General features: G+C 31.9%; 1 protein-coding gene and 1 long non-coding RNA gene across 2 annotated transcripts in view; one reads left to right on the top strand and one right to left on the bottom strand.

Annotated features, from left to right (window-relative positions):
• LOC134700526 (uncharacterized) overlaps window positions 1-9464 on the bottom strand; it is a 75751-nt gene extending 66287 nt beyond the window's left edge. The window contains exon 1 of the long non-coding RNA XR_010103916.1: window positions 9320-9464. This is a non-coding gene — a long non-coding RNA (uncharacterized LOC134700526). The remainder of the gene's footprint in view (window positions 1-9319) is intronic.
• A 7051-nt stretch (window positions 9465-16515) lies between these two features.
• LOC134700501 (uncharacterized) lies at window positions 16516-17643 on the top strand. The gene has a single exon (XM_063561889.1). The coding sequence runs from the start codon at window positions 16749-16751 to the stop codon at window positions 17619-17621; it is 873 nt and encodes a 290-aa protein (XP_063417959.1). The 5' UTR covers window positions 16516-16748; the 3' UTR covers window positions 17622-17643.
• The last annotated feature ends 3342 nt before the right edge of the window (window positions 17644-20985 follow it).

Here is a 20985-nt window from a genome sequence, read left to right as displayed (position 1 = left end):
GATTTTGCCATCACAGTAGAAAGACTGTAATGTTCGAGGAAGTTAAGCACAATCTTTATATTTCTACCTTAAAAATAATCTCTTAATTTTTACATCTTCACATTTAAGAAACTGAATTACTATTAATGGCTATAAGTTACGTAGTCATTGTATACACATATTCTGTAGCCTTAATGTAACTCTCGATATGTATATATTGTAATCTATGACCCACTAGGACTCGACTCTGAGATTCTGAGATTAAGAGTGTTACAACAATAAAACGGTTATTATGGGTTGCTGTCTGCATGAAATGTTGGTAAAATATTTTTTTCTAACATGCATATTAGTTATAATCATACCAAAGTATAATTTGATACATGCAAAATCTATTGACAAACGCGACATTGTGTCAACGAAGCGTACAGTAAAAAAAGGTGTAATGACAACGAACCGTACACAACATGAAAATAAAGACAATTTAAAACGTGTATTTTTCTTTTTCTAGACACAACATATAGATACGATCTTAATAAGGTAGTTGATAATAAGTATGAAATTTTCAAAAATGTATGTTTAAAAAGCTTTGAGGTACGAGAAACATTAATTTTTGAATGTTTAAAAATACCAAGCAGGTTTTATCATTGATATTGTCGTGCGTTTTTTAATGTTTTTATATAAAGATATAACATATATGAAAAACCTTTTAGTAACTCATGGGTATTATGGCAAAGAATATATTGGAGCAAAATATTCGAAGAAAAGATATTGGATTTTCTTTAAAAGTATTATTTTTTTATTGTCAGAACTCAGTGTGACACGGCGTGTTCGACTCGAACGCGTCAACGTCCGGTTTCATCTGTATCGGGGTTATGCAGGGTGAAATATAGAATCAATTACTATACCTAGGCAAACCAAGCAAGCAAGTCTTAAGTATGTTTTACATATATTTAGACCGAAATCGTAAACAGCTTTTCCGGTAGCAATCATTTGATTTTTGGGGAGGGTGGAGGGGATTGAGTTACTTGAAATGGCACATTAGTTTATATAACAACAGATTTCTTTTTGGAAAAAGAACTATATTAATGAGTTATTGAAGAAAATGAGTATGGTATAATTTTCAAAATTTTCCTAGGGGCAGGGGGAGGACCCAAACCCTCCTAGCAGGTTCGGATCACTACGTAAAAAAATGTTTTTGATTGGCCCTGGTAAAAATTACAAGTATTTTTGCCTGAAAAAGATTACAGGTTATTTTGCATGGAAATGAATTACTAGCTACTTTGGCTCAATGTAAAAAAAATCCAAAGACCCCCTCCCCCCCTCCCGATCAGAAAACAAAATGGTTGCTACTTTAGCTGTCCAAGATATATGTATACAATGATGACGTGTCATTGGAAAAGATATATTTAATCTTACATATAGATTTAGGTCTGAACAAATTATCAGAAAATATAGAATTGACAATACAAAAAAGAAAAGATGTGGTATGATTGCCAAAAAGACAACTCTTCACAAGGGACCAAAATGACACAGAAATTAAAAACTATAGGTAACCGTACGTTTTTCAACAATGAGCAATACATGTCATGTTTACGGCATATATTACCTCAGACTTTCACTCACAATGTATGAGTATAATCAATCCTTCTAACTTCATAAATCATGTTAGAAAGTCTATGGAACGCCACAGCTGCCTTATGATAAGAATAACCATGTCATTAAGGTTAGAGATATATCATGAAGCAAATGTTCTATATTATAAAGACATTTGACTATAATACTCTGTCAATTCGCTATCTCACTAAGTTACATTTACAAATGTATATACTATATCGACATTTGACTATAATACTCTGTCAATTCGCTATATCACTAAGGTACATTTACAAACTATAAAGACATTTGACTATAATACTCTGCCAATTCGCTATATCACTGAGATACATTTATAAAGTATATCGACATTTGACTATAAGACTCTTTCAATTCGATGTATCACTAAGAAACATTTATAAACTATAAAGACACTTTGATATAACACGGAGCTACCTTTTCATACTATTCTGTCATTTCATTTTGTTATGAAGATAATATTTCAAACTATGAAGACATCTGGATATAGCACGGCGCTACATTTTCATACTGTTTGTCAATTTGCTAAACTATTATGTGATATTGCAATGGCATACAAATACATTTCATACTATAAAGACATCTTAATATAACATTAAGGAACTTTCTCATACCTAGTTGTCGGCTCAGTATTTTATAACTATAAATTTCCATACTATACAATCACCTCGATATAACATGAAACAATTTTGTCATACTATTGTGTCATATATCTATCTTATAAAGACATGTTTTCAATATCAAGCTAACAATTCTTTTATCACGGGGTGTCATCTATAAACCAGTAGACTATTTGCTTACACTAATTTGCTTACACTATAAGATCATTTCAGCGTACCATAAGACAAAGCTATAAATAGCGGCGAAAATTCCCCGCGAAATTCATCAGCAATATCGATTGTAATAAAAAAAAAGCCGTGAAGGAAATCTTTTTGCGGACCTCAGGGAATCGCTTTCAAGATGAATGAATTTATCGACTTTTATGTTGCATTTGCCCTCAGCAATGCGGAGTTGAAAAGACTTAGTTTCGACTAGATAGGCGACACATACAGATTGGTACCCCAACACATAAACAAGCACAAACTAAATAACATTAAAGACGAAAAAAAAAAGATAGCATATATTCTTTTCGCCAAATTTTGGTTATCATTAAAGCAACTTGTTTTTTTAGATAGTTTACATAAACCACGTGTTTGTAAATCATTCTGATAGGTACCGGAACACTGCAAAATGTGTAACCCGTATCCCGTACCAACTTTCCCCGTACCCATTAGAATTTAGCCGCATTCTTGGATATTATTATTAACTTAAAGCTGAAAGACAGTCCAGATCGGCAGATGTTTGAACTGACATTAATGTTAAAATCATAATGATCTGTAAAATGAAGTTAACAAATCTATGCTGAAAGTCGATACATCTTTATTTTTCTATCTACATTTGACGAACTTATCTTTCGGTTTACATAAACACATCTTTGGGTCTTGTACGCTAACCTTTTCGTATAAGAATGAATGAATATTCTAAAATTTAAGTGCAACCTGAATTATAACAAATAATTACATTCATATATACAAGTAATTTTCAGCCAGCCAAATAGGCTTACGATTGAGTCTTGGATGCATGATTTTTTTTAATTAATTGTTAGTGGCTTTGAACTAGCACTAGCTGTCAGATAACTTCGAGTACTCTCAGATCTATTCCTAGTGTCTTTTTGTAGCTGGGATGTACAAGTACACGGCCACGTCCACTTGTATTGTTGTGCATCTGATAAGTTAAGCCTTTTTCAACTAATTTGTATAGTTCGTTCTTATGTTGTACTGTTATACCACTGTCCCATGTCAGTTGGAGGGTTGGGATCCCGCTAAAATGTTTAACCCCGACATATTATGTATGTATGTGCCTGTCCCATGTCAGGAGCCTGTAATTCAGTGGTTGTCGTTTGATTATGTATTACATATTTGTTTTTCGTTCATTTGTTTTTAAATATAAATGCCGACTTGTTTCTTTATTATTATGAGGCTGACTTCATGCAGGAAGAAAGATAAGAAGTTAGCAATATCCTTTAACTCTACTTTCCGCTATATAGATGATGTTTTTTCACTAAATAATTGAAAATTTGGTGACTATGTGAAACGCATCTATCCCATCAAGCTAGAGATTAAGGATACTACAGATACAGTTAAGTCGGCCTCATATCTTGACTTACATCTAGAAATTGACAATGAGGGTCGGTTGAAAACAAAACTTTACTACAAAAAGATGATTTCAGCTTTCCAATTGTGAACTTTCCATTTCTAAGTAGCAACATTCCAGCAGCACCTGCAAACGGGGTATTTATCTCCCGATTGATACGATATTCCCATGCTTGATTTCCTATCATGATTTTCTTGATAGAGGAAGCAATCATACCACATCTACTTTTTTTTAATATTATGATGCACTGTACATTAAGTATAATTATTTATTGGAAATAGAATATATAAATAAATATAGTTCGTATAATTAAGATTTTTAAAATGTATAAGATTTTAATAGATGCGTATGTGAAAGTGTAACTTTTTTCCATTATGGTTTGGATTCATCTGGGGTGTTTAGAAATTTCCTACCAAAGTGTTGAAGAGAGGAAATTTGTGGATAGAAACACAGCCATGAACACCCAGACTTTCGGCTGAAAAAAAAAAAATACCGGGCTTTTTATTTAACAAGTAATGGGAACATTGTTGTATCATATCATACATAATCTGACATAATCTACTACCTATTCACATATTCAGCATGCATTACTTGTTTCAAATATGCCGATATTCAAACCACTATAAAATACCATTTCAAAAATCTTAATTATACGAACTATATTTATTTAAATATAGCTAATTGACAGGGTATTATAGTCAAATGCCTTTATAGTTTATAAATGTATCTCAGTGATATAGCGAATTGACAGAGTGTTATAGTCAAATGTCTTTAAAGTATATAAATGTGTCTTAGTGATATAGCGAATTAACAGAGTATTATAGTCAAATGTCTTTATAGTATATAAATGTATCTTAGGGATACAGCGAATTGACAGAGTATTATAGTCAAATGTCCTTATAGTATAGAAAATATATCTCTAACTTTAATGACATGGTTATTCTTATCATGAGGCAGCTGTGGCGTTCCATATATTTTCATTGTTATAACGTTACATCAAAATTAAACACGAATGTGTCCAAAGTATACGGATGCCCACTGGCACTATAATTTTCCATGTTCAATGGACCTTAAAATTGGGTAAAAAAATCAATTTTGGAATTTGTATAAGAAAGATCATTCAACCTACCATCAGCAGTCATTTCGAGATTAAGGTCTAAATATGAAGCAGATATCTCTGTGTCGGTTGTATCTTTAATTTCAAGTTCACTTGGGTATATTAAATGTTAGTGAACACTTAATCTATTTTTACTAAGAGAAAGTACTTCATCAATATACCGAACGGTAAAAGTAAAGGACTGGGCTCTTTCTTTTCTCCTTTCTGTACAAGCCCTTGGGAAAATTCTGCTTAATAAGAATACAAAAACAACGTGTTAGTTATCGATATGACAAGCGATATTTAATGATTTAAACACCCCATCTGAAATTCTGAATATAAAATGTGTCGAAACAAAAGAATATGATTTAAAGATTATTCGTATTAACACGGGCTATTTAGTCTAAATTGCTTGAGATTAAATGAACAATGTAATTCATATATATTATCAGGAAGCCCATGGGGTATACAATTTATCTTTTGTTTTCTATCTATATACTAAGCTAATAAGTGATTGTTTTGGCACGTGGGAAAAATAATATATAAAACGAGGAAAGACAGGGGGAATACTGCAGCAATTTCAAAGTTTTCAAAAGGGACGATGTATCTAGATAGGGAGTTAATTGTGTCGTTTTCCTGTTCTTCATGTTAAAATTAAAAGACAAATAATATTTCAAAAGAAAAATCAAAATAGAAACCCCAAAAAAGTAATACTAATTCAACAGAAATCCCATACAGCCCTAGAGGAAACAAGGACAACATGGTGGCTTTGACAAACGGAACAAACGTGTCCATCAACGACACAGATGGTCTATGACGGTTAAATCATACACACATCTATATTGATGACATATCAAAATTTGTTGGAGGTGAATTTAGCTATGAAAAAACAAACAAACATTTAATTTAGGAAAATGGGATCCTTCCGCATATGTATTTCCCGATGCTTGTAGTCAATTCATGATTTTCATATCAAACACTTGCTATTTTATTTAGCATACAGTTGAATCCCTGTACAGTTTAATTTACGCAAATATTCACACAGTTGCTCATACTTCTAATTAAATCACAAGTCAAAAACATTTGTTTAACTTGTATTGTTGTTGTAGAATTTAAAATTATATGAACAATTACCAATTATATTCTAACAGACTATCTGAGTTGTATATAAAACAAAACCTTCGTCGCAGTGACCATTGTTACAAATAGTATGTATCGTGTAAATCTTTTAAACGGAGCGCCAGTGATTACGAATATAAAACCTGTCGAAACAAAAGAAGATGATTTAAAGATTATTCTTATTAACACAGGGTACTTTAGTCTTTATTGCTAGCGGTGATTTTGATTTAGTACTTTGACCAGAACGATATATTAAAAAGACACAAGGTAGAATAGCTGCTTTTTTAACAATGTAATTAAGAGATATTATCAGGAGGTTGTTGGGTACCTATTTTGTTTTATCATAATATTTTGTATTTTATCAATATACTTTGCTCATCAGTTATCGTTTTTGTATGTGAGAAAAAATATATATAAAACGAGACAGGAAAGGGGGAAATACCGCTTCGATTTTCACTTCTTAAATGGAACAATGCACCTTGATAGAGTGTTCATTGTGTATAATTAATGTACTTTCAAAGGCAGACAAAATTAAAATAGAACATACAAAATAGATCATTGAAAATAGTGTGATACAAATTAAACCGAAATAAAAAATATGCCCCCAGAGAAGGACAACATTACGGTTTTGAAAAGATAGAACACACGCAATATCATCCGCGATTCAGATTTCAAATAACGGGTAGTTTATTTCAAACATCGATATTGATAAAATACATACACATGCAATTCTCCTTTGTTTAAGGCGAATCAAACTACGCAAAACAAAGCAAACATTCAACTTAAGAAATAAGAAATTTCCAGCGTGTGTATAATTCCTTATGCTTGTAGTACATGACATCAGACTCGGACTTCTCTTGAACTGAATTTTAATGTGCGTATTGTTATGCGTTTACTTTTCTACATTGATTAGAGGTATAGGGGGAGGGTTGAGATCTCACAAACATGTTTAACCCCGCCGCATTTTTGCGCCTGTCCCAAGTCAGGAGCCTCTGGCCTTTGTTAGTCTTGTATTATTTTAATTTTAGTTTCGTGTGTACAATTTGGAAATTAGTATGGCGATCATTATCACTGAACTAGTATATATTTGTTTAGGGACCAGCTGAAGGACGCCTCCGGGTGCGGGAATTTCTCGCTACATTGAAGACCTGTTGGTGACCTTCTGCTGTTGATTTTTTATTTGGTCGGGTTGTTGTCTCTTTGACACATTCCCCATTTCCATTCTCAATTTTAATGAATAGTTTTTGAAACCAAAGAATTCTTAGTAGATGAATTCCTGTACAATTCAAATTCCACAGATATTTCAACGGTTGTCCATACTTCTCACTATGACACTAATGTATTAAGAACGTATCATAAGTAGAATATCCACCCATCTGTTCCCTTAACTTGCTACCTTACATGACGTTTATGATGTTATATAAAGCACGGCTCTGGAAAACGTTGTTACAATTATATTCTTTCAAACACATGACCATATTTTTCATTCAAATGTTCTCAACGCCTCACCAACCTTTCTTTGTGTACAAAGATCCGAATCAAAGGAACATGATTTTAATGATCTTCTTCTGATAAAAAAAATCATGTATATGGATATCGAAAGATATGTTTTGATATTAAGACTTTGACACGCTCGATTGAATTATTAGACACTATTCCTTAATTTCGGTCGTTTAATAAAGAGATGTGTATCAAGACATCTTTGGGTGCACACTTTTCTTACCTTCAAAATATATTGATTTCAATCAATATTCTAAGGTTACCATTAATTAATTTTCAATATAAGAAAAATAAAACTAATACGTTGCGAACACGTTGAAGAGAATGATACATTGTAGATGCCAGTTTCAAATTTTATGAGGGGACGTCTAGACATACAAAGATATTGAGTTCCAGTCTAGATATACATTAGATATTGAGTCCCAGTATTAATTTGTTGTTTTAACGTTACACCAAAATTAAACAAGAATGTGTCCAAAGTATAAGGAGGCCAACTGGCACTATCGTTTTTCATGTTCATTGGACCGCAAAATTAGGTAAAAAACTAATTTGGCATTACAATTAGAAGGATCATATTATAGGGAACCTGTGTACAAAGTTACAAGTTGATTGGACACAAACTTCATCATAAACTACCTTAACCAAACACTTTAACCTGAAACTCGCACTTTCATTTGCTATGTTCAGTGGACACTGTAATTGGGATCAAAGTCTGATTTGCCTTCAAATAAGAAAGATCATATTATAAGGAACATGTTTCAAGTTAATTGGACTTCAGCTTCTTTTCCTAATCATTATTTTATCAATCCGAGAATTCTATCATTTCGTGTTCAAAGAATGAATGAACTTTTTAATGAGCTAATCGATGGAAGGTCAGCAAAGATAAGTATTACGAATTAGGCGAATCAACAACGAGTTATTCGTTACCTTATAAAACATAACTTTTGTTTTGACAACAATTATTGTATAAGGCTAGTTAAAAACAATAACAAGTGTTTGACGTGCCGAATCAAGAGGACAGAACGACAGGTAACAACTCAAATGAGAAAACTAGCAACAGTATTACAATAAACTAAAAACCAAGTATGACCTACATGATGGAACCAACGACAACCACTAAATTATATACTCCCCGCGTTAGGCACGTCTAGAAAGAGTCAGTGATGAACATGTTTGTGGGCGCCAAACCACCCTAACAACTATGCATATGAACAACATATGAACGTTAGTTAGAAAGGGTTGCATTCATATCAATATGATCATAAACGCAAGCGTCAACACACAGGCTTGATGTGTATCATTATATCCCTACAACAACAAAAATACTAAGAACAGATCTTATAGTGATTGCAGTTACTAACAACGTGTCCAAATTAGATAAGAAAAATAATGTCCCTAAGTCTAAGATATCAAACAAAACACATCCAACATCCAATTGGTTTAGTGTAAAGACCCCATTCGCAGTAAAAAAAAATTACCGCAATGTTAACAAATATTACAGATTCTGTTTTACACTATTTCCCCTTCAAAAATTTAAAACTGAGTAATACGCCTTTACTTATAACATTATATTATTGCAATTTGAAAGTGAAATGAAGAACACTTGTTTAGTTTTGCCACATATATACTTCTTAGTGATATCCAATGGTCTATATGTAAGTATGTAACATTTAAAATGACATTGCATTGATAAATATGGTTAACGGACCTTTACTTTATAGGGCAACAGACTCTTCTTCAATGTTATTGAGAAATATTATCAAACAAAGTCGTGTGTGAGAAAAAAGAGAAACTACTTACATCAAGGCATCAGAATCTGCTTCAAATATTTGTTATCAAGTAACAACTTATGATATCTTCCAAACCCCAAAAAATGTAAAGTACAAATCACGCATATCAGGAAACTTTTAAAACATTTTCTGTCAAGTCAACCTCATATGTTAAATGTCTGAGTAACACTACACAGTGCAGCTTGTTCCTAAATGACTGACAACGTATTTGACTTTGTTTAAGTCATTTACGTTTGGGTAGATATGAATGCCAATTGTTTATCCTGAAGTATTTAACAAATTGAATGACAGTGTTGTCTGTAGGACAAATGAAATGTAGTTATATGTTGAAATATGACATCAACTGGACACTAATGTGAAAAACATATAACGGATCTATTATTGTCTATACAACCTTCAAATAAAATTAAAAAAATAATTTTATACATGTTTATCTTTTTTAATAAGATATAAAAAAAAACTTGATATAAGAATCCAACATGCAGATAAGCTGTAAAGCTTCGTCTGCACCTAATATAAAAATGATCGACTAATTGATGTCCAAAGTTGTGAGCATAGCACTCAAAAGTATTCACCGCCCCTTTTAGAAAGTAGGTGTAAAGGGAAAAGTTTTGACAAATAGTTAAGTCACCATATTAACATCAAAATAGAAAATATATAAAATATATGCACACCGTTTAAAAGGCAGTAAACAAAAAAAAATAACAAAAACAAAAACAGGCGGTCAACTGCAAAAGAAAAAAATAACAAAAAAACAAATAACACTTTTATGCGTTCGAAGTTTTTTTCTAGATTTATCTTCATCTATAACGCTAAATCAAAATATTGTATAGCCAAAGATGATGTACATGATGTATGTGAAGTTAGCAGACGGTTTGTTATTCGTTATTCGATATTCAATATCCAACCGGCTGCTAGTTGTCAGTTAAATATTCAAGTCAGTTAAAAATCATAGAAAAATCAAATATTTAATAACATTCAAAGCATGATTTTCTGAGTAAGGAAGAGTGAAAAGACACGACGAAAAACTTTTAAAGTCCCCTTTTAACTATTGTAAATTCTTCAAATATAAACAATTAAGTAATTTAAAAGGTCTCAGGTAGGTTTTCGCTATAAATTTTGAATATCCAACTTGGGCCCTCCGTAACTTTTGCCATTTTGTAGCTGACAAAGTGACAGGCTTAGTCCTTCGTAGATATTGAACATGACGTTATTCTGGGAAATCCTCTTGAAACAATCTCTATATATACAGAGTCTATAAATTTGTCCACTGTTATTTAAGCGGTATCAGGTTGGTTTTTGCTATATTTTGTGAATATCCAACTGACACTTTGGGCCCTCCGTAAACATAGAAGACAGGAAGTGTACCCACCTTCCTTTTAGTCACATTTGTACCTGTATCTACATATTAATTAAATGTTGCTCAATAATAAGCAGATTGAGACATCAGGGGGCTCTCACTATAGCCCTGTGCCCTTTGTCCTGACATATTGACATTCGTTAGTTAAAAAGTGAAAAGCTTAGCGCTCTGTAGATATCGAAGATGACATTATTCTGGGAAATCATCTTTAGAAAATCGTTATAAATATGTTTACAGAGTCTATGAATTGCATGGACATTGACAGAACAGGTGAGTCTCACCGTCATTTTATCGATCTCATGTTGGTTTTAACTATACATCTCCTTTTTTTTGGCTTACCATATATAAATTTTTCTAAATATTTCTAGAGTGATCGTTTTTTGTTTTTGTTTTAAAAAGTGTTAAATTAAAAAAAATACAGTTTTGATGTCGTTTTATTGATAAAAATCAATATTAAATAAAGACAATATGCAACTTTTATAAGCATTAGTAATATTCGAGAACATCGAGAGTTTATTATAACTTCAAAGGGTCATAAAACGATTAACTACGTATCGCAACTCCTTTCAACTATGAATTAAAATCATGCTTTTAATGTTATCAAATATTATGTTTTTTTTATGATTTTCAATCAAATTTGAATATTGAACCGAATGCTAGCAGCTGGTTGGATATTGAATATCGAATATCAAATAACGAACCGGCTGCTAACTTCACATCTATGATTAATCAGAAGGATATAGGGTATATAAATCACAAATAATGTACACTTACTTATAATAACAACTTATAAGGATAATGACTGGACAAAAGACACATTGACTGGACATGGGTCTATAAAAAAACATTTAAATAGACGTTCAATCAGAAAATACAAATGTTTGTATTAAAATAGAAGTAAAAGCATGTAATAAAGACCCATTGCATAAATCATTTTCTCATCTTGCATCGATTGGTAGCTGTCTGATTGACATAGATCTCCTATGAATATCACAAAGGACTTTTGTAGGCAAGTCCTGGGAATCGACATTGATTGGTCGTTGTCTGATTGACATAAACATCCTAGGATTTTAACTAAGGGCTTTTCAGTGCAATTCCAGGGAATCGACATTGATTGGTTGATATTTGATTGACATAGACCTCTCCTAGGATTCTGACGACGGGCTTCTGAAGACAAGTGCAGTTAATCGTCATTGTTTGGTTGCTGTTTGGTTGACATTAACTTCCTATGTCTTTTGAAGGCAAGTTCAGAGAATCGTCACTTAGTAGTTGTTGTCTGATAGACATCTACCTCCTAGGATTCTGACTAAGGACTTTTGAAGACGAATCAAATGAATCGTCATTGATTGGTTGCTGTTTGACTGACCTTGACCTCACAGGATTATGTCCTAAGGACTTTTGTAGGCAAGTCCAGGGAATTGTCATTGATTGGTTGCAGTCGGATGAATTTTGTTTTCCTAATACTCTGACTAAAGAGAGTACAGGGAATCTATTGTTGAATACCCTTTTGACCTCTATCATTGATTGGCCGCTGTCTGTTTGACATAGGCCTCCTAGGTTTCTGGCAAAGGACTTGTGTAGGTTAGTCCAAGGAATCGTCATTGATTGGTTGATGCCTGATTGCCACTGACCTCAAAATATTGACTAAGGGCTTTTGAATACGAGTCCAATGAATCGTCATTGATTGGTTGCTTAGGATTCTGACTAAGGATTTTTGGAGGCAAGTCCAGGGAATCGTCATTTATGACCATGGCGCGTTCAACTGTTAGAAGAAATTCCATTGCTATATAATTATTGCTTTAGTCTTCATGATAAAATATAGAAAGGAAATGTCATCAAATTTTGATTATTTTCAAACATTTGCCATGTTTGCTATAAAACAATGATATGCGTGCTTAGTGGATAAGATATGTTATGATCCTTATGCATTTTTGGATCCATCAAGTTAGAAATGATGAGCCTACCAAGAAATGAAAATGAACACTCATTTTTCCTCACTGTGTCTAATCGAGCTGAACTATTGTGTGGAGTTGTCTATTAGTTTACTTAGACTCAATCTAGCAATCTCTTGAGCTGTTGTGCTAAATTATAATACCAAATGGTGACCACGCGCATTAGTGGATTAAATGTGGGATATTGAGGCAGTTGAGCATGCATCATTTTCCCTGTAAATTGCTTTAATTTTGTCTAGTATGTAGTCTTTGTATCGAATATACATATTTAGGAATATATCACCTTAGTTGTATTTAACAAAACGTTAAGAAATTCGGGTCTTCAATGCTCTTCAACTTTGAACTTTATTTTCCCTTTTTTATTTTTTTAAATTCAAGCGTCATTGAAGAGTCTTTTGTGGACGAAACGTTTAAATACAGTCTTATTTTCTTTTATTCAGAATTATTTGTTGGTACTTTGACCTCACTCATTTCCATTCTTGATCAGCAAACATGATTTTCCTTTTAGATTTTCCTTTATGTATATTAAATGTAACAAATATTTATATAAATATCACTATAAGTAAATTGTTTAATCGGAATGAGACAATAGACGATACTTCAAAAAGCTTAGCTAAAACACATATAAATACGTTTTCCTTTTTACAATATTCCATTCGTGCAATATTATACCCAGTTTATTGTAAAATTTCGCTTGGTGATACTGATTGGTGATTAAACAATAATCATTATAACGGAAATCAGGCTATAAATAAAGGCAACAGTAGTATACCCCTGTTCAAAACTCGTAAATCTATGCACAAAAAACAATATTGTGGTAACAAACTAAAACTGAGGGAAACGCATTAAATACAAGAGGAGAACAACGACACAACATTAAAATGTAGCACACAGAAACGGGCTAAGCATTAGACAAATCCGATGAGAATAACAAATATAACATCAAAACCAAATACATAAATTTGGGATAGAAACATACCGTGACACTTTTTATAGTAATGTGAATTCACACTCAAATAGAAGAGAAAACAAACGACACAACGAAAACACACCGTTAAAAAAAAAATAAAAAAAAATTTGAAACTTCAATAAAACGAATTAAATGAATCATGTGACAAAATTTTTGAATTAGAAAATACAATTAAGGAATATTATACTAAAAAAAAACAGTCTCTACAAAAAATTAGATCAAGAACTAATTGGGCAGAAGACGGGGAGAAGTCGACAAAATACTTTTTTAATTTAGAAAAGAAAAATGGGCAGAACAAACTATGGCAATGTGTAAAAACAGAAAACGGTGAGTATAAATGTGACATTGACTCCATCTTAAATGAACAAGTAAACTTGTATACTAAACTTTTTGCCACGGAAGGATGGGACAAAACAGTGGGCGAACAACTTTGTCAATTTATTGTAGACAAGGTAAGTAAGGAATATCAAGATATGTTAGATAGAGATATAAATATATCTGAAGTAGAAAAGGTACTAAAATTACTTAAACAAAACAAATCACCTGGCGAAAATGGTATAATATCAGAATTTAATGTTTTATACTGGGATATAATAAAAAACGATTTATTTAGTTTACTACAATTTTTTTTTAATGATACTATATTGAGTAACTCTAAACATAAGGGGGTCTTAACCTTATTACATAAAGCAGGGGAAAGGGAAAATATAAAAAATAGAGACCACTAACTTTACTAAATTGTGATTATAAAATTATTGCAAAGATTCTATCTGAAATTTTTAAATTGAAAGAATGGTTATCTATATTTTCATGGTAATTTTGATAAACATTCTAACCATAAAATGTTCCCTTAATAACCTATCATATTCAGTTCAAAATAAATATACATTATTTTGATAATCTTGTTTTTTTTCAACAGATTTTTATCTGGTTTAAACAATGCAAACGTGTGATGGGTGACATGGATACGTCGGTTCCTGATAGGAACTCATGATCTTAAGTGAGTATAGGATTAAGACTGCGTGCTTTAACTTCTAGTAATTATGGTAAACGTATTTTGATGAGAGCATGCATTATTTACATTTCGAGAAGACTTAAGAGTTTTTAATATTGAGTAGAATTATTTTTTTGAATATTATATGTTTAAATATAGAAAGATGTGATGTGAGTGCCAATGAGACAACTCTCCATCCAAATAACAATTTAAAAAAGTAAACCATTATAGGTCAATGTACGGCATTTTGTTTGTGTTTTGTTATATGGGTGGGGGTTGCTGTCCTATAAATGTTTATTTGTTATGTCTTTGAATCCATGTTTTTATGCTGTATATCTTATGATGTGAAGAGTGAAGAGTATTTATTCATTATATTAACTATCCGTGATTTTGATACTGACAAGAACACTTTTGTCAGTAAGTTCCGTTTACAGCTAATTTCCTAATACATGTAGAGCAATACTTCGGTAAGCTTGTTTGTTTTCTTTGTATATTGTATGAAATTGTAATTGGGATAATATCCAATCAAATGTAAATATAATATATGCATGTTTAACTATGTCGGAGTATATATTGTTTGAAGATGCCAATTGTTATTACAAAGCTTGATCAAATGTTTGTAGCCATCCAAAGTATTATTCTTCAAGCATTAGGAAATCAGCTGTAAATGTAAAATGATAATTAAGTATAGGCAATTAGGGTTGAATACAGCATATTTCAAAACTGATATTTCGTGAAGGAATTGACATGTGAATTAACAAAAAAGAAAACACACATGGTGCGCAGACAAATAAACACACAAAAAAACGTACGCACTTTGATATTCTCAATTTTAAATCACACTTTGGATTTTCTTTATTTTATTCTGATCTATCTCGTGCTAAGTGTTAAACAATTTCTATTTCTAATTTTCAGAGAATGTCAACCCCAAGAAACTATACTTGCATTTTGTGTTCAAAAAGACCAAAAACCAGAGACAGGCGGAAACTTATTGGACCCAACAATAAATCACTACGTAAATGTTTACAACAGAAGTTTTTTATTGAACATGACAAAATTAATCACGCTAACAGTGTAATATGTAATAAATGCAGAATACGATGCTCTCGAGAAATTGACACAAATGTAAGATGCCCAATACAAACTACAATATCTGAATCAATTAATGAGGACACGGAGTACGTCCCTCCAGCAAAGTATGCCAGATGCCATCCATGTAAATCTCCACCAAGTATCGCACTGCCTATACCATCAGCTGGAGGTGGCCACTCGCAGTGTGTTGTGTGTAAACGCCGAGGTCCAAAGCTAGTAGTTGTCCCAACACACGCAAGATTTAATATCTTTTTGAATAAACTCATTATACTCACAGTTGGTGCCAGATGTTGTCCAGGACACTTGTGCAATGAAATATTTTTACCTGATGCACTTGACAGAATTTCGCATTCGCAGTCCTCGTCCATTTTTAACCGTACTGATTTAATGGACCTTAGTACGCAAATCCGAGATATGGCCTTGAGAGGAAGCAAGCGGCGAATTGACTTTGACACAGAAAATGCCCTTACAAGCTCAGACATTTTAAATCTTACAGGCCTTTCTAAGGAAAACTTTATTGACCTTTGTTCAATTGTCCAAAAGGGTAATTTACGGGATTCTCGGACTCGTAGTGTCCGGACTTGTATTGGAATATTTCTAACCAAATTGAAGTCCGGTTTATCAAATAAACTTCTATCAACACTTTTTAATCTTGTTAAAGATTCTGTAAGACGTGCTATTGCATCAGCTAGAAAATACTTGTCTGAAAATTTTGTTCCATCTAATCTAGGATTTAATCATATAAGTAGGGAAGAGGTTAAAACATCGCATACTCGACCTCTAGCGCAATCACTGTTCGGAAAAGGAATGTATCCAGCAATTATAGTAGCAGATGGCACTTATATCTATATCCAAAAAAGTTCACAATTCAAGTTCCAACGTAAATGTTATAGCATGCACAAACATCGACCACTGGTTAAACCAATGGTCTTTGTAACAACTTCTGGTTACATTATAAGTGTAATTGGACCTTACTATAGCGACGGAAAAAACAACGATGCACAAATAATGAAGCACATCATCTAATATGACATTGAAGAATTTAAGGAATGGGTGGCTGAGGATGATATTATGATTGTTGACCGTGGTTTTAGAGATGCACTTGACTTGCTGCACGAAATGGGTATTCAAACAAAAATGCCAGCTTTTAATAAAAAAGGGGAGTCACAACTTCCAGTTGAAGACAGCAACGTAACAAGACTTGTTACGAAAATCCGTTGGGTGATAGAGTCCGTTAATGGCCGCATTAAATCGTGGAAATATCTAGATAGAGTTCTACCAAACAGCCAAATTCCATTTGTGTCTGATTATGTCAACATTGCCTGTGCAATCATGAACAAATATTGGCCAGAACTAAATACAGGGGACTCAGAGCAAGATGAACAATTGGCGTCTAAAATGCTTTATCTTTCAAAGCAAAAAAACTTACTTCATGAGAAAATAATAGAGGAAGGCCTTGACAAACGATCTTGTAAATGGCAAAAGATTGATGCTTCAGCCACCCCTTATTTTCCCCGATTATCAGAAGAAGATATAAGAAATATTACTGTTGGAGTCTACCAACTTAAACTTGCTCCAAGTTATACCAGAGAACACTTAGATGACGATGGTAATTATGAAGTTTTTACATGTGACCATAAAGAGAATCTTTTGTGTGCTAAAATTCAGTCAAGACATATATCATCAAAATGCTATCGTGTATGGGTTAAATATGATGACATTAGTGTCGTGGGTTGGTATTGCCAATGCAAAGCCGGAAGTCGTGTTGTAGGAACCTGCTCTCATGTTACAGCCTTAATTTGGTATCTTGGTATTGGAAAGTACACGGATAATATTTTTGAAAACTGTCGAGATTGGAGCAAATATCTTCTGGACGCTCGTAATCTGCCAGATCCAGTTACTGTTGACGAAACTGACAACGAGGAAGCAAATGATGAAGAGTGAATGACATGAAAATTCATAATTTTTTATTAAGAAGAAATGAAAAAAATTTCATTTTTTTTTTAATCATATACTTTACAATGTATGATATTTTTACACATTGATATGCCTAGAAATGTTGAACTAACTGCATCCTCCAAATTGAAATAATAGTTGTTAGTTTTCTCGATTCCTTTGATGTAAAATTGTACTTCTACAAAGTTAGATCTGTTATCAGGAAATGTGTCTTGTGTAAAAGTGTACTCTCTGGTTTTATGTATAGGTGTATATGAAAAAAAACAATCCATGTTCTTTAAACCTTACAGAAAGGCAGTTCAATTCATGCACGGGTTGAAATGAATGAATTCTTATATACATGTATTTTAATCACATAATCTGTTCGTATGACCGTCCGTTTGTCAAAAATCTATTTTCTTCACATTTCTTTTCTCCCAAAAACTAATATTCATGTCACAATGTCTTCATCTTTTGTCATGCAGCGGCCAAATTGAAGTTTGTGCGTTTTATCGAATCTCTCAGACAATAACTTCATGTTTTCTGATATGTTGAGTTACTAGTTCAACATAGTTCTTCATATACATGTTTTTCATATGACTACATGTATTTGCAATTAATTGTAAGATTTAATAAATAAGTACATATTAACTGATTAAAACTTATTTTCATGATAAAGCATAATGACAGTGTATGTTCTTTATAGCTTGTGACTTTGGTATTAAGAGTATATCCATTCCTTACTCACGAAAAATTGCGGACTGCAGAAAATAAAGAATGATTTGTCACATAATGCAGAATTAATAAACATTTTACTTGATTCTTTGAAACAAATACTAAATGCATATACCTATTGTTAATTCTATTTTCAGTGTAGATATCCACATTTAATAGGGTTCTATGAAAGTTTTAAGAGAGAGTTAAGATAGATAACGACCCAATTACAAATCACAGCTTTTTTTTTCGAAGAGGTATATTTTGAGAGAGAATAATCATTTCAAAATGATTATACAGAAATTTATAGGACAATTCGTGTTTTTCAAATGGAAATAGGACATATTACTGACATTTTGATTTGAGTCAAAAAGTTTCTGAAATATTCCGGAAAATTTTTTTCTCCGTTAATTTTAAACAATTATTTCATATAATTTTTCCTCAATAAGGAATTTCAATGTTTTCGAGAAAAAAAAACTAAGGCCTTTGTGGACAGTTGTTTCATTGGCAATCATACCATATCTTCTTATGTATATCTATGTCAGTATGACCAAGATTTTATCATGTTTATATTGGAAATCGAAAAATTTTTGATCCAGGTCTTAAAAGAAGTTTAAGAAAATTATATTGTCCAACAATTTAACATTCAAGCTAGCTGAAAGCGCTTATCTAGGATTTCACTATTTTTAGGTATGTTTCTGTTGCCATAGCAACGGTAACTATGGTATTATAATAATAATGAATTGTAAGCAAATTTTATGAAATAGCATTTGTACAATGTATGAGTTGAAAAATAACATTTCCCTCATCAACTGAATGTTAAAACAGTATATGCTACATTGAAATTTCAAAACGGCTACAAATAAAAATATTCCATAGAAAAAGACGATTTTTTTTATTTATTTGTCATCAGTTTTAAAAATTTCTTACGCAAAAACGGCTTGAGATATGAACAAAATCTTTTCTGTTCTATAAAGTGGATTGTTAAGGCATGATTTTCAGAAAAAATGAATTTGTTCTAGACTGGGGCCGATTTTAACCCTTATTGCCCCTACTCCTTTTGATATCTTGCGGAAACCAAAATTTGCATTATGAAAGTAAATTAAACATATCAAATGACCTTGAGATCATTAACTTAAACAATCAAAAAATCAAACCAGCGAAGTTAAAACTCAATTATATATTCGTACGGTTTTAAATAAAGATGTATCTCCAAAATGTCAAATTAAGTGGGAGGAAATATTTGGAACAAATATACCTTGGGAAAATATGTGGTCGGGATTAAAATATTTGAAAATTGAAAATAAAGTAAAAGAATTCCAATGGAAATCCATGCACAATATTTTATATACTGAAGAAAGATTAAAAAAAAATGAAGATATCAAATGGAAAATGTCACATTTGTCAAAATGACAATAATCGAGAAACCCTGCAACGTTTATTTTTCAGTTGTAGAACATTACAGTTAATTTCAAAAAACCTCCAAGAAATACTTATCACATCAAACATAGGAATAAATAATCCTTTTGGTGAAAAGGATGTTCTATTGGGCAAAAATACGGGAGAACTAAAAGATGATAATTTTTTAAACATAATTATCAAATATTTTAAATGGACACTATGTAAAATTAGGAATTCAATAAAATTAACAAAACGCCTAAAACACCACAAGATATTTATAAAATTTGGAAACACAACTTGAAATTTAATCTAAAATTTGTTTTTCTTTTGAAAAGCGTTGATAACATTGATTAGACAAAATTGGAGTCTGTATTAATGAAAATTTAGACATTGTATAATATAGCTTGAGTCAAAGTACATTTTTTAGGGTTTATAGCATTAGAATAATGATTGTATATAAGAAAATATGACAAAAAAGTATTAGCCTATCATGGTTATTTTAGTAAATGCACATATTTTACGTGGGTATCTTATACTTATGAACTTACTTTTTTGAAATTAAAGTAAAGATCTGTTAGATGCTTCTAACATTATATGGATATATATTTTTTTGTACACTAAATGTAAATCCAAGGTTAAAAGTGGACTATTTTTTTATTGCCTTCTATTTCCCCTGGATAGATGGTTTTACTTTTTAAACAGGGACCCTTAGTCTGATCCTGGACAACTAAGGTAATTGTACACAGGAAATATTTAGGAATAAAACGTTTTTATGTCTTAAAAAAAAACCAACAAAAAAACACCGTTAAAATGTTACACACACAGAAACGAACTATGCCATTTTCCTGACTTGGTACAGGATATGTTTAAAGATAAAAATGGTGGGTTGAACCTGGTTTTGTGGCATGCCAAACCTCGCACTTTAATGGTAATGTTACATATAACATTAAAATGACAATATAATATTACAGGACTACAATACAAATTAAAAGAAGAACAAAGAAACACATGATTAATAGATAACAAAAGGCATCATGTTTGAATTTCAATACGCCAAAAACGCGCATCGTCCACAAAACCAGTGACGCACAGATATAAAAGATCAAAAGTGAAAAAAAAAGTAAAAAGTTGTACAGCACTGAAGATCAAAAGTTGAAAAAGGTTGTGTCAAATACGGCTATGTTTTTAATGCTTGGGATAAGAACATCCTTATTATTTAAAACAATTCATGCTATTGCAAACAGTGACTTTTATCAAA

Source organism: Mytilus trossulus, unplaced genomic scaffold (assembly GCF_036588685.1).
Source record: "Mytilus trossulus isolate FHL-02 unplaced genomic scaffold, PNRI_Mtr1.1.1.hap1 h1tg000158l__unscaffolded, whole genome shotgun sequence".
Classification (NCBI taxonomy): Eukaryota; Metazoa; Mollusca; class Bivalvia; order Mytilida; family Mytilidae; genus Mytilus; species Mytilus trossulus.
This window is presented reverse-complemented; position numbering and strand designations above follow the sequence as displayed.

What these genes read in the sequence shown, in the direction of transcription:
- LOC134700501 (XM_063561889.1), top strand. Translation starts at nt 16,749, where the DNA reads ATGATTGTTGACCGTGGTTTTAGAGATGCACTTGACTTGCTGCACGAA.